This window comes from Danio rerio, chromosome 11 (genome assembly GCF_049306965.1).
Source record: "Danio rerio strain Tuebingen ecotype United States chromosome 11, GRCz12tu, whole genome shotgun sequence".
Classification (NCBI taxonomy): Eukaryota; Metazoa; Chordata; class Actinopteri; order Cypriniformes; family Danionidae; genus Danio; species Danio rerio.
The window spans coordinates 28596421-28611754 of record NC_133186.1 but is presented as its reverse complement, the minus strand read 5'-3'; the positions used below and the strand labels follow the sequence as shown (position 1 = coordinate 28611754).

General features: G+C 35.3%; 1 protein-coding gene across 7 annotated transcripts in view; it reads right to left on the bottom strand.

The window, feature by feature from the left end:
- Positions 1-15334, bottom strand: part of unm_sa1614 (un-named sa1614) — a 91588-nt gene that overhangs the window by 30675 nt on the left and 45579 nt on the right. For 6 of the 7 annotated variants that reach the window (XM_685280.10, XM_073916771.1, XM_073916773.1 and 3 more), the window contains exons 10-16: positions 11536-11636; positions 11215-11284; positions 8650-8737; positions 8128-8176; positions 4601-4764; positions 1314-1447; positions 386-477 (exon numbers count right to left, since the gene is read on the bottom strand). In XM_685280.10, coding sequence (XP_690372.6) covers positions 386-477; positions 1314-1447; positions 4601-4764; positions 8128-8176; positions 8650-8737; positions 11215-11284; positions 11536-11636 — 698 coding nt within the window. Of the gene's footprint in view, positions 1-385; positions 478-1313; positions 1448-4600; positions 4765-8127; positions 8177-8649; positions 8738-11214; positions 11285-11535; positions 11637-14161; positions 14174-15334 lie in introns of all 7 variants that reach the window. The other variant, XM_005169326.6, reaches the window with a different exon arrangement.

Sequence of the window (15334 nt, the reverse complement as noted above, 5' to 3'; positions counted from 1 at the left end):
TGACAGAAATATGGATGTTATTTAAGTCAGAATCAAAAAATATCACTATTCATTTAGGAAAGTATGGTAGTGTAAACAACCAGCAGGGCAAATCAAAAAGCATTCAGCTTAAAGGGTTAAAGTCATTTGAAATTTCCTGTACTTTCAAATGCTTCCCATGAATGATCAATTTAAATCAAATTGAAAAGCTCAGCGCCAACTGCAGACAGGTTAATTGTGTAAGGAGAGGTCACGGCTGGTCCAGGTGATTTTTTTTCAAGATTGAGAGAGAAATGAGTGGTTTGAATGCTATGGGAAATGCTAAAGACCTGGTGCTACAGGAAGGGAGTAGCAGGAATCATCTGTCAGGCGTTTGAAGAGCAATTACAGGTCGCTCATCACTCACATGTCACTCTCTGCTGAAGGCTTCACACTCACACTCGGGAGATTGGCCTCTGCTATTTCATTAAAACCCAAATTTCCCACGTTTCTCGCCAGCTGTAGGGGAAAAAAAACAGAAAAAAGGCTAAATCTGCAGGTTGTGGTTAAGGTAAGACATGCAAGTGAACAGTTAAAAAATAACTAATAGACATCAGCATACTTGCCCGGTTTTCTGATTATATTAATGTATTAATTGCACACATTTTTGTATTAAAAGGTTTTTAAAATGCTATGTATGCAAATGAGGTATTATATAATTAAACATGCATTAGTTTGCATACATTTCTAGCACAAAACTTGATAAAGTCAGGTACAAAATTCTTGTTTGTCAAATGTTTTTACAGATGGAATTCTCTTTTTATCACACTATAAGTCTTTTATATAAAATCTTCTAACATATTTTGGGGAAAAATCTGAATCTTTTTTAGTTCTAAAAGATAACCTAAAATAAAATGATGTACATAAGCAAACAAGTAATATATGAACATATACCTTATATAAATGTGAAGTTTAGTGTACAGTAAGTGCAGACTTATGATACAGGACAAGAGAAAAAAACATTTTGAGAAAACAGCCTTTAAAAATTTGCACTGTAACTGAATCTACAGAAACACGTTGATAAACTGAAAAAGATGAAAGAAAATAAAACCTCCAAAGTGTATCTTGGATGTTTTAATTAATATTTGTATTTTACTGAAAAGGATTTGAAAAGCCTAAAATATCCAACTTTACAGAATTTTTTTCTATCCTACAGTAAAACATCTCACCTTGTCAATATTGTCAAACTGTGAAAAGCTCTCTACACATAAATGCAAAAATGATGACACCCTGTGACAGTAAACAGTAAAACTGAATAGATTTTTTCTCATCTGTCGATCACTGTAAAACCTTACCAGCAATTCAGAAGTGCCTAGTTTATCCAGAGAAAGTGACTGAATCCGTGAATAATGTACACCCATCTCCCGATGGATCCCTGAGCACTCAATGCATGTCAGGATTCCCAGGTTTATAGAGATCCAACTCGGATCTGAAAGAAAAGAGTGTAAAGAAAATTCATGAACAGCTGCCAGACAGTCCGAAATTGAGAAAAATAAGCCTTATCAATATTACTCCTGTGTAGTTTTCATATTGTTAAGTAAAACTAAATGCACTGTAATTTTTTTTTTAGAAATGCACCCTTGTTAAAAAATTTAAAATTAAATAGAAATTTAAAAAATTGCTAAACTTTTACCATTTCCAAATATACAAATATAATATATAGAAATGTATGGTGTATATAGTGTATATAAATATACAGTTGAATTCAGAATTAATAGCCCCCTGAATTATTAGCCCCCTGTTTATTTTTCCCCAGTTTCTGTTTAACAGGGAGAAGATTTTTTCAACACATTAATAAACATAATAGTTTTTTATTTTATCTTTGCCATGATGAAAGTCAATAATATTTGACTAGATATTTTTCAAGACACTTCTATACAGCTTAATGTGACATTTAAGGGCTTAACTAGGTTAATTAAGTTAACTAGGCAGGTTAGGGTAATTAGCCAAGTTATTGTATAATGATAGTTTGTTCTGTAGATTATCGAAATAAAATAATTTTGTCTCTTAAATGGCGTTTTAAAAAATTAAAACTGCTTTTATTCTAGCCAAAATAAAACAAATAAGACTTTCTTCAGAAGAAAAAACATTATTAGATATACTGTAAAATTTTCCTTGCTCTGTTAAACATCATTTGGGAAATATTTAAAAAAGAAAAAAAAAATCAAACGGGGGATAATAATTCTGACTTCAACTGTATATAAAGTGTAATACTATGATATTTACAAATGGAACTAAAATAATAATGGTCGGTGTGTATTTTGCAGACAGAAGGTGCATCAGAGGAGAATCTGAAGTCTCCAGCCAAATTATCAGCACTTCTTAATGGAAACATGGCCATAAATCCTGCAGGCTGTTCTCTCATGTAGTAGGTTTTAATTTAATTAAGCCTGATTTATGGACAGGCATTTATAAAAAAAAAAACAGGATGAACAGAGGACAAGCTCAGGATGCTAGAATGGGCCATTTTCAAAGCAGCTGCTTAATTTTCATTTATAACCCTGTTTAACTCCAAATCCACAGCTTAAAATAAATATTAAGTTCGCTATCTTATAAACAATGTCTGCTAAAAACACCTTAATGTCTGATAGTTGACCTCACTTTTATTTGCAAATTTGCAAGAAATCATCTGTATGTAATGCAATATTTTGGACTATGGAAGCTGTAGTGTCTGATTGGTTTAATGACATTAATTGTGAAAGACACAAAACTTGACTTTTATATATTCAGATATTCCTATGCTTACACAAACAGTTATTAGCAAAGAGAGAAAGCGTAGGAGACTCGAGAGATGTCTTCGACAGAGAGTTTGAAGAGGTCAGTGGTGACGTACTAAGGTGATGTTTACAGTAAAATCTAGAGGGAATTTTTTTCACAGGGAATTTTTACAGTGCAGCCATCTGCTAGTGCCAAAGGAGGATTTGGTCCAGATAACACTTCAAACAAATTGCTACAATCGCAACCTAGAAGAAGCATGGTAACGTTTTCTTTAAAAGAAGACTTCATTCGCCATTTAAAAATTACCACTTTGGAGGACAACCCTGAAGAACCGCCCAAATGTTGATTTGCATGTTTAGAGATATACTACTAGCTATCCTGACATTGAATATAATCTGCAGTAAATATTTATGGAACTTATAACATCAAAGGTTTATCCATTGTCAAAAGTTTGAATAGTGTAAAAAAGGCTTGAACATACAAAGCAGGGTGCGTAATCAGACTTTGTATACTATAAGTAGGCCCACACGGAATCTGCGCTCACAGAATTCCGCAGCTTTCCACAGATTTTTAGTCCCTTGTTTTTTCTAATTATTTACTTTTGTAAATATGTGTAAATTTATATTTATTCAGTTTTTTTATTAATTTCCGTAATATTATTGACTAATACAAAACTATTCATATGATTGTTTACAATACAGTTTGTAAAGTAATATTTTCCGTCTTTTAGTAGATATATTATAGGAGAGACATGCTTTGTTTACCAGATAAAGTGGATATAATTGACTTTGCATTGTAAACATTAAATAAAAATAAAAAAGGTATTTTTTTTTTATTTCATATATTAAGTTTTTAGTTATGATACTCCCAAAATCCGCAGACTCTGTCTGGCCCTGACTATAAGTCTCAAGCCGTTTATTCTTAACAGAGAATAAAGTAAAGGATTTGTTTTGTTCTTGTATTTGTTTTATTCTCTTTTTTCACTGTATTTATTTTATTAATAAAAGTCTATTTTTATTAATTTTCTTCCTGGAGAGCACATTGGCTTCATACGTAGAACCCATCAAGATACCTGTAGTAAGGTATGAAGCAAATTATTCCTTGAAAAATATTACAAAAGATGGTCCTAAACAAAACACTTGCTAGGAAATATATTCAAGAGAGGATCCTGGTTTCTTTATTTAAATAGAGTATTTATTGAAGGCATCCAAATATTTAAAGCTTGCAAAAATAATATTATAGTGCAGTATGTGTATATAGATGATTTCTTGCAAATTTACAGGTACAAGGACAAAAATGTATCAAAAGCTAAAGAGATCGTCACCCAAAAATGGAAATTGTTGTTGTTCATTTGCTCACCGAAAAGACATAAGATATGGGTCTTTTGTATAGAGCGTTAAAGAGGAGTTTTAGCTCAATGGCTATTAGCACTTTGAGAGGGAAAAAAACAAATACATGCAAAACAAAATGAATACCTTTGGCTCCTGATGATACATTAAAGTCTTAGGAAGAAAAACGATCAGTTGATTCAATAAAAGTTGTAATAAATGTTTTGTTTCTTGCACAGATTTACAGTTTCATTTATATTTTATTTGAGCATATATGGACCACATTTTCATCTAAAAATTCCTTTTTTAAAAGCACCACTGTAGAAAAAGTATCATCTACATCTTTGATGGCCTGAGAGTGAATTCCAAACAGGTAATTTAATTTTTTGGGTGAGCTCAATAATATTTAATATTGAGATTTTACCTATGACGGTCACTGCATTTGCATATTATTCCAATATACTTAAAAAAAAAAAAAAAAAAAACACTACTCGTAGTGCATATGAAAAATATGTTACTTTAATGTATTTTGTCACCTGACGCGCCACAGTCACAGCAAACACTGTTTCCAGGCATGCGGCGGATATCCTCAGTAATGGCTCGTGTCAGATCCTCGACGCTGTTCTCTCCGCTGGGCCTCCGCTCATCCAGAGCCACATTTAAAGCCTCCTGCTTACTGTTCGTCAGCACCGATATCCAGCTGATATTTTTAGAAAGATGCAATAACAAAAAACAACCGTTAGATGGCGACAAGACACTTCAGATCTAAATAGCATCACCCTTCTCATGTGGCATCAAGAATAAAACTGACTAGTGTATTCAGCATTGAACTCCATTGTGTTATTAATGGGATAGTTTTTGTTTTTACTATAATTAGTTCGTTATTAAACATTATATACTGCATTATACTGCATCATTATTTAATGTTTTAAAAAACGTTTTCTAGTTATTTTTAAAATAATACACAAATAAATTAGGAAATTACCCATGGTAAATTTAATGCAATACAGTTTATCTTTGGCCCATAGCCCTCAACATCAACCCTCAAGAAAATGTTTGGCCACCCCTGACTTAAATGGATCAACGATTGTTTTTTAACGTCACCTCATCCTTTAGTTTCTCATCAAATTTTCTGACCAATCAAAGGCTTTCTAGTATCTGACATGTCCCGCCCATTTTAAGGCCTACTTATTTGCTTTTCATTGGATGCGCTTAATCTCAACCCCTCTCAATGGCAGAGCTATGATAAAACAAAATACCATTGGCTGTTTTTTAAAGGGGAGGAGCTACTCTTTGTGCCACCAGTTAAAATTACAACAAACATTAAACAAACACAGATTTCAAAAGCACTTCACAGGACATGAAACACAAATGAATGGAAATCTGCTGTTTCCACTTTAACAACATTAGAAGAAATTACAATAAAACTAAAAGTAATCCCTGTAGTAATCTACAATACTTTTCAGATGCAACTTGTGATCTTTTATTACTATTTTTTTAAAATGCAATTAAAACAATATACAGTTCTTTAAATTTAATATTTTAAATTGGCTATGTAAAGCCATTACATGTATTTTGTTACTGTTCCTCAGCCCTGTTTGTGACTAAACATGATCCAGATATGAGTGTTTATCAGCAATTAATGAGAAAACCCCATAGTTCGCAGCTTAGGGACTTTTATAAACAGTGGAGAGACTTTTAGCACATCTATTCAGTTAATAGCCTCATTTCTAAAAAGGTGTGATATAATGCAGAAATCAATAATCTTTGCTCCTCTTCAGTTGTGACATTTAGCTAAAGTCAGAAAGCTGGGTTGTGATCTGATATGAGATGCACTTCAATCATCATACGGACAGACGTACAGTATCAGAGGAAGAAATGCTGCATATTTCTCTTTCTCTCCAAGAAAGAGGCTCTGTTCCTCTGTCAGGATGGAAAGGTCAGATTGGAAGAGGTGTGTGTGCGTGCGTGCGTATGTGTGTGTGTGTGAACTGAAAATTATACAAGCTCTCTGCTATCTGCAAGGATCCACACATTCTCATCTGACAGTCACATGAGTGGAGTGAGACGCACACAGATCAGTGTTTGGCAGAGGAAGGCATTTCTCTTTCAAAAGCCTGCACAATCATGAGTACTATTAGAGTTTTGTGGCTTTTTGATCGGGCTGTTATCTTTGAGGTTATCTTTACAGAATAACACTTTATTATTATTATTTTTAGACATACTGTAGTCAATATTGGAAGTGGATCAACATGTTTTTCCAAATTGTCCTGAGGAATGTTTGTTGTTCAATAGTTTTCATTAACCTTTGATGAAAAGTTTTGATCCACTTCTAATCTTGACCACTGAGTATGTGTAGCAAGATAAGTGGAAATGATCTCCGTGTGAAATATTGTGGCTTTTTATTCTTTTTTTTTTCGTCTTCATCTATGTAAAGCTGCTTTAACACAATCTACATTAAGTGCTAACAATGTTACAGGAATAAAGATGTCTTGACTGTTGAAGTCAGAATTATTATCTCCCATTTGATTTTTTTAAATATTTCCCAAATGATGTTTAACAGAGCAAGGAAATGTTCACAGTATGTCTGATAATATTATTTTTTTCTGGAGAAAGTCTTATTTGTTTTATTTCGGCTAGAATAAAAGTATTTTAAATTTTTTCAAACCATTTCAAGGTCAAAATTATTAGCCCCTTTAAGCTATATTTTTTAGAGGTTCGAACCAACGACCCAGCGACCTTTTTGCTGTGAGGCGACAGCAATACCTACTGCGCCACTGTGTCGCCCAATAGAGATATATTGTTGCTTTAATATATAACATGATTTAAATCAGCGTTTAGGCTCGATATTCAGGCACACTTCTGTTGGTCCTCAATCTGATAACCTGAGCTTTTGTTTTTTCTGATCCAGGAATGCAATACCTAGTTCAACCACTGGGTGTCACACTTACATACTGCACCTTAAAATTCATTCATTCATTCATTTTCTTGTCGGCTTAGTCCCTTAATTAATCCAGGGTCGCCACAGCGGAATGAACCACCAACTTGTCCAGCATGTTTTTACACAGCGGATGCCCTTCCAGCCGCAACCCATCTCTGGGAAACATCCACATACTCATTCGTACACACACTCATACACTACGGACAATTTAGCCTACCCAGTTCACCTGTACCGCATGTCTTTTGACTATGGGGGAAACCGGAGCACCCGGAGGAAACCCACGCGAACGCAGGAAAAACATGCAAACTCCAAACAGAAACGCCAACTGAGCCAAGGCTCGAACCAGCGACCTTCTTGCTGTGAGGCGACAGCACTACCTACTGCACCACTGCATCTGAATTACTCTGTAATTCATTTAATACTGAACTTTCAGGACCATTTATCCAGTTTTCAGTGTCACATGATCCCTCAGAAGCCTCTTGATTATGTTGATTTTATGCTATAGAAACATTTCTGATTACTATAATCAAACAGTTGTGCTGATTAATATTTTTGTGCAGAACAAACATTTAAGGATTCTTTGATGACTAGAAAGCTAGAAACAAAACTCGATGAACCACTTGGAGTTCAAACTTTCTAGTTCAACAGGAAATATGTTATGCATCATATGCATTCATTCATTCACTCATTCATTTTCTTGTCGGCTTAGTCCCTTTATTAATCCGGGGTCGCCACAGCTGTATGAACCGCCAACTTATCCAGCAAGTTTTTACGCAGTGGATGCCCTTCCAGCCACAACCCATCTCTGGGAAACATCCACACACACAGAAACGGCAACTGAGCCGAGGCTCGAACCAGCGACCTTCTTGCTGTCTTCTTGCGACAGCACTACCTACTGCGCCACTGCTTCGCCCCGCATAATATGCATATATACTTATAATGTCTCTGTACTAGTTCATGACACATTTTGTGGACAGCTATACATCATTTATTGTTTGGATTTTTGCACATTAATGATTAATGACTCATTCAGGTACATTAATGCTCTAAGGTGGAACAGCCTATTTGAACAGGTTGTGTGTCATACAATTATTGCTATGAATAAACAAAAGAAATACTTACGCCACACAATCACACTCATCATCAGCCAGAAAATGGTAAGTGCGATTATCTAAAAAAAAAAAGAAAGAAAATAAAACAACCCTCATTATTCCTTGCAAATTTACAATTCATCCTCAGCTGGCACCAGCTAACGTGTAATCAGCAAACAATCAGGAGATAAAAACAGGTTTGAGGTCCTTTGTTAAAACACAAGTGGGAGGAAAGAACAAATCATTTGTGCTCAAGTGCAAATACCAAATCTTTAAATAGTGTTTAGGAACAACCTGCTCTAAGTTCAAGGACCTCGGTATTGTGTCCCAAAATATGTCTGGATTTTTGTATGATGTCATAACGACGCTGGAGACCTGAGGCCTGAATAATGCATGGATGCATGAAGATACAATTAAGCAATGCACTCCCCAATAGCCTGGGGTTTTTACGCTTCAGCTCTGCATGAAGCTCCCAAAATCTACCTCTGATGGTTTTTTTGTCCATTATATAACTTAAAAGAGTGGGATAGATGCGAGTGTGTGGTTTACTTACGTGAGATGAGGTCAAAGCATTTCTTGTCTTCTAGACTGGGCTTGACTTGGCAGGTGAGGAGGTTGAGTTTAGCTGGTGATTTATTGGGCTGCAGTGAAGAGGAAGAATATAATCACTTACATGGTATGACTAAAGGCCTGTCTGCCAGCTTTGTGTATGTCTCGTTCGTTTTTGTTGTGTGAATAACAGTCTTGGTTATGGTCAGTCATAATGCAAATAGGTAAAATCAAAATATTAAAATAAATATGAATAATTATGGGAATATGAATAGATATATAAGCAAAAATACAAAAAATGTAGAATAAATAAATGCATACATGAGTAAGTGAAAAGGTGACAAATAGCTAAAAAAATAAATAAAATAAAATAAATACATAAATGAGTAAGTGAAAGGTGATTAAAACAAATAACTAAAAAAATAAAAATTAAAAATTAAATAAAATAAATACATAAATTCATTCATTCATTTTCCTTCAGCTTAGACTCTAAATAAACAAATGATTTTAAAATGCTTGAATTAAAATATTAAAATATATGATTACGAACATATAAATTTGCGACGCAGTGGCGCAGTAGGTAGTGCTGTCGCCTCACAGAAAGCAGGTCGCTGGTTCGAGCCTCGGTTTCCTCTGGGTGCTACGGTTTCCCCCACAGTCCAAAGAAATGTGGTATAGGTGAATTGGGTAGGTTAAATTGTCGGTAGTGTACGTGGGTGTATGAGTGTGTATGGATGTTTCCCACAGATTGCAGCTGGAAGGGCATCCACTGCATAAAACCACTGGATATCATTCCGCGGTGGCTACTCAGGATTATTAAAGGGACTAAGCCAAAAAGAAAATGAATGAATGAATGAAACATATAAATTCACAATTTTACTTACTAAGGAAAAAAACTTCTAGTAAATATTGTTTTTAAGCTTCAAAATTCAGTTTTGCTATTCCAGAAATAAATTACATTTTAAAATATGAAGTAGACACATTTAATAAACATAAACAGTAATACCAGTAGACACCCCAATGTTTAGAATGTAATTATTGTAGGTATATATACACACACACACACATACACTCAATGTCCACTTTATTAGGTACACCTGACTAACTGCTTGTTAACGCAAATTTCTAATCAGCTAATCACATGGCAGCAACTCAATGCATTTAGGCATGTAGACATGGTCAAGCTGATCTGCTGCAGTTCAAACTGAGCATCAGAATGGCAAAGAAAGGGGATTTAAGTGACTTTGAACATGGCTTGGTTGTTGGTGCCAGACGGGCTGGTCTGAGTATTTCAGAAACTGCTGATCTACTGGCACAACCAACTCTAGGGTTTACAAAGAGTGGTCCGAAAAAACGAAAATATCCAGCGAGTTCTGTGGGCACAAATGCCTTGTTGATGCCAGAGGTCAGCAGAGAAGGGTGGACTGGTTCGAGCTGATACAAAAGCAACAGTTACTCAAATAACCACTCGTTACAACCGAGGTTTGCAGAAAATCATCTCTGAAGGGACAACATGTCTAATCTTGAGGCGGATGAACTGCAGCAGCAGAAGACCACACGGGTGTCATTTCTGTCAGCTAAGAACAGGAAACTGAGGCTACAATTTGCACAGGCTCACCAAAATTGGACAGTAGAAGAGTGGAAAAGCGTTGCCTGGTCTGATGAGTCTCGATTTCTGCTTTGATATTCGGATTGTAGGATGGATCCATCCTGCCTTGGTATCAACGGTTCAGGCTGGTAGTGGTGGTGTAATGGTGTGGGAGATATCTTCATGGCACACTTTGGGCCCATTAGTAACAATTGAGCATCGGGTCAACGCCACAGCCTATTTGAGTATTGTTGCTGACCATGTCCATACCTTTATGATCACTCTGTACCCATCTTCTTATGGCTACTTCCAGCAGGATAACATGCCATGTCATAAAGGGCAAATCATCTCAGACTGGTTTCTTAAACATAACAATGAGTTCACTGTACGCAAAGGGCCTCCACAGTCACAAGAACTCAATCCAATAAATCACCTTTGAGATGTGGTAGAACGGGAGTTTGCTTCATGGATGTGCAGCCGACAAATCTGCAGCAACTGCATGATGCTATCATGTCAATATGGACCAAAAACTCTGAGAAATATTTTCAGTACCTTGTTGAATCTCTGCCATGAAGGATCAAAGCAGTTCTGAAGGCAAAAGGGGGTCCAACCCGGTATTAAGGGGTACCTAATAAAGTGTCCGGTGAGCATGTATGTATATAAGAAAAGTATAATACTTCCAGTCCAGGACTAAAATGCTAAATATAGTGTGCATGTTTTATGTATTGGTATGCATAGACCAATAGATGCATAGATGGTTTACAAACATGTATGGGAATATTTGTTTGGTAAACTAAAGAGTTGATGCCTGAAATTAAAATAAAGGCACTAATTATGGTACCTATCAAAAATAAGTTGCTGCAGTCCATAATAGCCTGTTATAGAGCAAGGAACAGAATTCATATCTCGGATGTATCCCCATTCTATCACAGAAAGAAGCAGAGGAAAGAAACTGCGCTATAGGGTGATGTGAGCACTCACAGTTCCATGAGCGATGGTGAGATAGCAGTTCTGCACAGTACACTTCCTCTTCTGCCACATCTTCCTCAACCTAGCAGACAAATGAGCATCCACATCACATTCTCCTCAATCAGCACAATGCTATACAGAGAATACCAGGACTATGTGTCCCACCAAACATAAATAATGTGAAACGAAGGCCTAACAGAGCATTTCTAAAGGGATTTATCAGAGAAAATCTAAATGAATGTGTGGATTGTATGTCATGTCTGAAGAATGCTGTATCTGGGAACACAAAGTTGATGATATCTTGGCCATTAACTACAACATAAATGCATTTACCCATCACTCCTCTTGTAGAGGTAGCCGGATTTCTCTGTACCATATTGCTTGTTGCCTTGAAGCTGATGCATGCTGTATACGGTCTGTCTGCTTAGAGAATCCTGCACAACAGAAAGATGAAAAAGGGGAATTCATGGTTTGTTTACTGTATGATGCCCAACGGAATTTAAATGCTTGTTTGTATGAAAAATTGCATACAATAGGTAGTTCCTGTATCATTTTCTTTCTTTTGTGGGAACAAAAATAAGGAGAAGTTTAACAGAATGTTCCCGTTGCTCTTTTTCATACAATAAAAGAGGATGAGAAGTCTAAAACAGATAAAATAGAACTTTTGCTTTTAAAACAGTTTCTTTTTTTGTTCTGCTTCATGTTTCACATTGCTCATAACAGATCCTTTGGAAGGACTTCAGCTAGGCATGGGCTGGTATAAGATTCTGATGTTATGATAACCTTGGGGGGAAAAAAATCACGGTTTTACGGTATTGTGATTTCTGTTCTAAAATATATTCTTTTTAAATGTCTGAGTAAAAAACTAAAACCTTTTCCCCTTTGAACACAATATATTTTAGATTGTCAGGCTAAATAATTCAAATCAATCATTGACTTCTGTTGTCTTCATTAGTTTCAAAAACACTGATTTCTTTACAATTTAAAACAGCATCTTCAACATTTTTTTTTTGCTGGAAATATTGTTGGTTTGAAAATAGATTTTGTCCCATGCACTACTTTAGATCAGTCATATCACTAATATTACTGGTCGATAAATGGATAAAAATGGGATTGTTTACTGCTATGAGAAAAATTCTGTCCATTTGTGTTTCTATCTTCTGTTGAACACAATCCGGTTATATTATTATTCTTTCATTTACCAGTATTAGATATAGTGGAAGATGTTGGGGGAAAAACAGCCATTGACTCCATTTTTGTTTCTATACACTATATGTTTATGGCAGAGTTTCCTTTGCATTCAACAGAAGAAAGAAATTCATAAAAGTTTAGAACCACTTATAAGTGAGTAGATAGTAGGGAGATTTTAAATTTGGGGTGAACTATCCTTCATGAAAGCACTAAATAACAAAAAGTTATTTGCTTTATATATATATATATATAATAACTACCAACATTTCAAGAGCCCACACTTAGCTGATGAATGATTTTACGCTTGGTTTGTATGCTCTCCCGGGAGTAATCCTTGAGCTTAAAAGCTTCTCGAGCCCTGGGCTCCCTCCTGTTTGTAGGGCGAGAGGGGAAATTGAGTTCAGGTAGAACTCGATTTTGTTTTATTTGTGGCTAATGACAAATTGCTGTATGAGGAAGAAATAATGATGGCTAAGAACTTGACAATGGGGCGTCACAGGAATCAGTCTCATGCTTTCCACTCCTCCATGATCCTTAGTAAGAATCCATAGTAAGGATTAGAACCAGTGACGTTCTTGCTGTTAGGCAACAGTGCTAACCACTGGACCGCCGTGCTGCCAAATCTAAGAAGAAGGGGGAGGAATCGGGGAGGAAGGGGGGATTCTTAAGACTGTGCTAGGAAGACTATGGGCATTTATAGTGACTTAGGAAGCATCTGATTGGAGAATTATTGCGGGTCTAGCCGTTGTCAATCATAAGCACATGATTCTCTCGAAACTAGTTAATAAATAAACTTCACTTATTATTCACTTGGGTGCAATGTTGATACAGTATGCATGCATTGCCATCTCCAATTATTCACATGAACCTTTTTTCTTCCAAAACCACCTCAAGAAAGCGTAAAAATGATTTGTAAATAAAAAACATTGACATTTCCATCAATGGTTTCTCATGCAATACTTCAAAATGTGCACTAACACAGGGTGATGGAAACCCAGCTTAAAGACAAGATCAGAGTTCTCTTTCATGCTATGAAAAAGAGCATTGTGAACATTTTACAAAATATCTGCTTTGTGTTCCATGGAAGTAATAAAGCACACTTCATATTTTAAATGTCATACTTTACACTGAAATAAGGGCTGCAATGATGACAGAGGTCACATTTTGAGTTAATGAAAAGTCAAAACTACTCAAAGCTGAGAAGAAAAAAAGGTCACAGAAAGGTCAGTCATGCAAAGAGGTGCAAACACTGAGAGGAAGAACTGGCTCACACTTATGAAGAAGAATTAATGGACCACACGCATGCAGGAAATGCACATTAGTTGACCACCACGCATGCAGTGATAAATTCAAATTTCAAATTAATACAATTTAGGGACATTTTAAAATTTCAATATCAAGTTATACTTAAACATTTATTAAAAACACACACAAACAAGTATACACAGTGGTTATCGCATTTAAACAATGGATGTCTATGTGACAAGTGTACATGTAGTGTGTATTATGGTTGGAAGATGACCACATGCTGTTTACAGGCTAACTTGTACTTAGCGTGAAGGATTCCAAATATCAACAGCTTTCAGAAACAAATGCATGATAATTGGACATTTCTGCAGCATGATTTGACAGAAAACTGTTATATTCTTCTTGAGAATGTCACACTATATTTCACACGCTCTTTTTTTCAACAAAAGTGAGAAACAGTTCACATGCAAGTGTTTATAGGAAATTAGGTCAGTAACATGCTTCTAAAAACTCTACTTACTCTTCTGGACTGCTATTTTGCCAGTGAAGCATTTAGAAACATTAATATGTTAACAGGCGTTCTTCCAAGCAAAAAGAAAATATTTTGATTGCAAATATACACTGTTCCCTGTCCATCATACTATGGTAAATTATGGTAAATACTTAAATAGGAGTAACAAATAACTCTATAAGATCCCATCTATTTATTACCCTGACACATAATGTGTACCGCCATGTTCTGCAACATAAAATGTTATTGATTTTTCTGGAGTGAATCAATAGTGGTGTGTGACCTCGAGAAAAGAAAAAAAGCACAGCAGTGGGTTTAACATATGCTGCAGTCCTATACCATGAACAACTGAACACAGAGCTGCACTTTACTCATATTTCACTGCAGAAATACTGTCGGAAAGGTGGCCAGGACAGTTTTTCCACAACAATTTGTTTGACTTTTTTATTGTGTAAACTGATGATCTTCATTTTCTTTTGGTGTAGTCCGTGATTTTTCAGGGGTCGCCACAGTGGAATGAACTGCCAACTACTGATGGTAATTAGTTCAAATGTAAAATAACTTTGCGGTCATTTAGAGCCTTTTTTTGATTATAATTATTTTATATATTCCACACAGTACATTCTCAGAAATGTACGCAAGCTGTCATTGGTGGTACCTTTTCAAAAAGTACAAAATTGGACCTAAAAAGTCCATATTAATACCTCAAGGGTACATATTATTACCTGAAAAGTAGAAAAGTGTTCCTTTTAAAATTTTTAGTTACTAATATAGACTTTTGAGGTACCAATATGTACTCTTTAAGTAAAAATGTTTACCTTTTGAAAAGGTACCACCACAGTGACAGCTTGCGTACCATTATTTCTGAGATTGTACCAATGTTTTTTTTATATAAATTTAGCGGAATAACTCTCATTTAAAACATTGGAAACATTTGTTAATTTGACCAATAGTAATTTTCTGAGGAAAAAAAATAACTTAACATGACAATTTAAAATTTGGAAGAAATGTTTTTGAACCTCTTGAATAATAAAACAAATATTACATTTTACTCAAAACTAGCAAAAGACAAAACAACCTCCTGGAAAGCTGTGAAATGCATTGCATAAAAATGAGTATTGAACATTGTTATCATTTATTAATTTTTTAGTTATGTATTGTTATGATTTGGGCCAACACAGT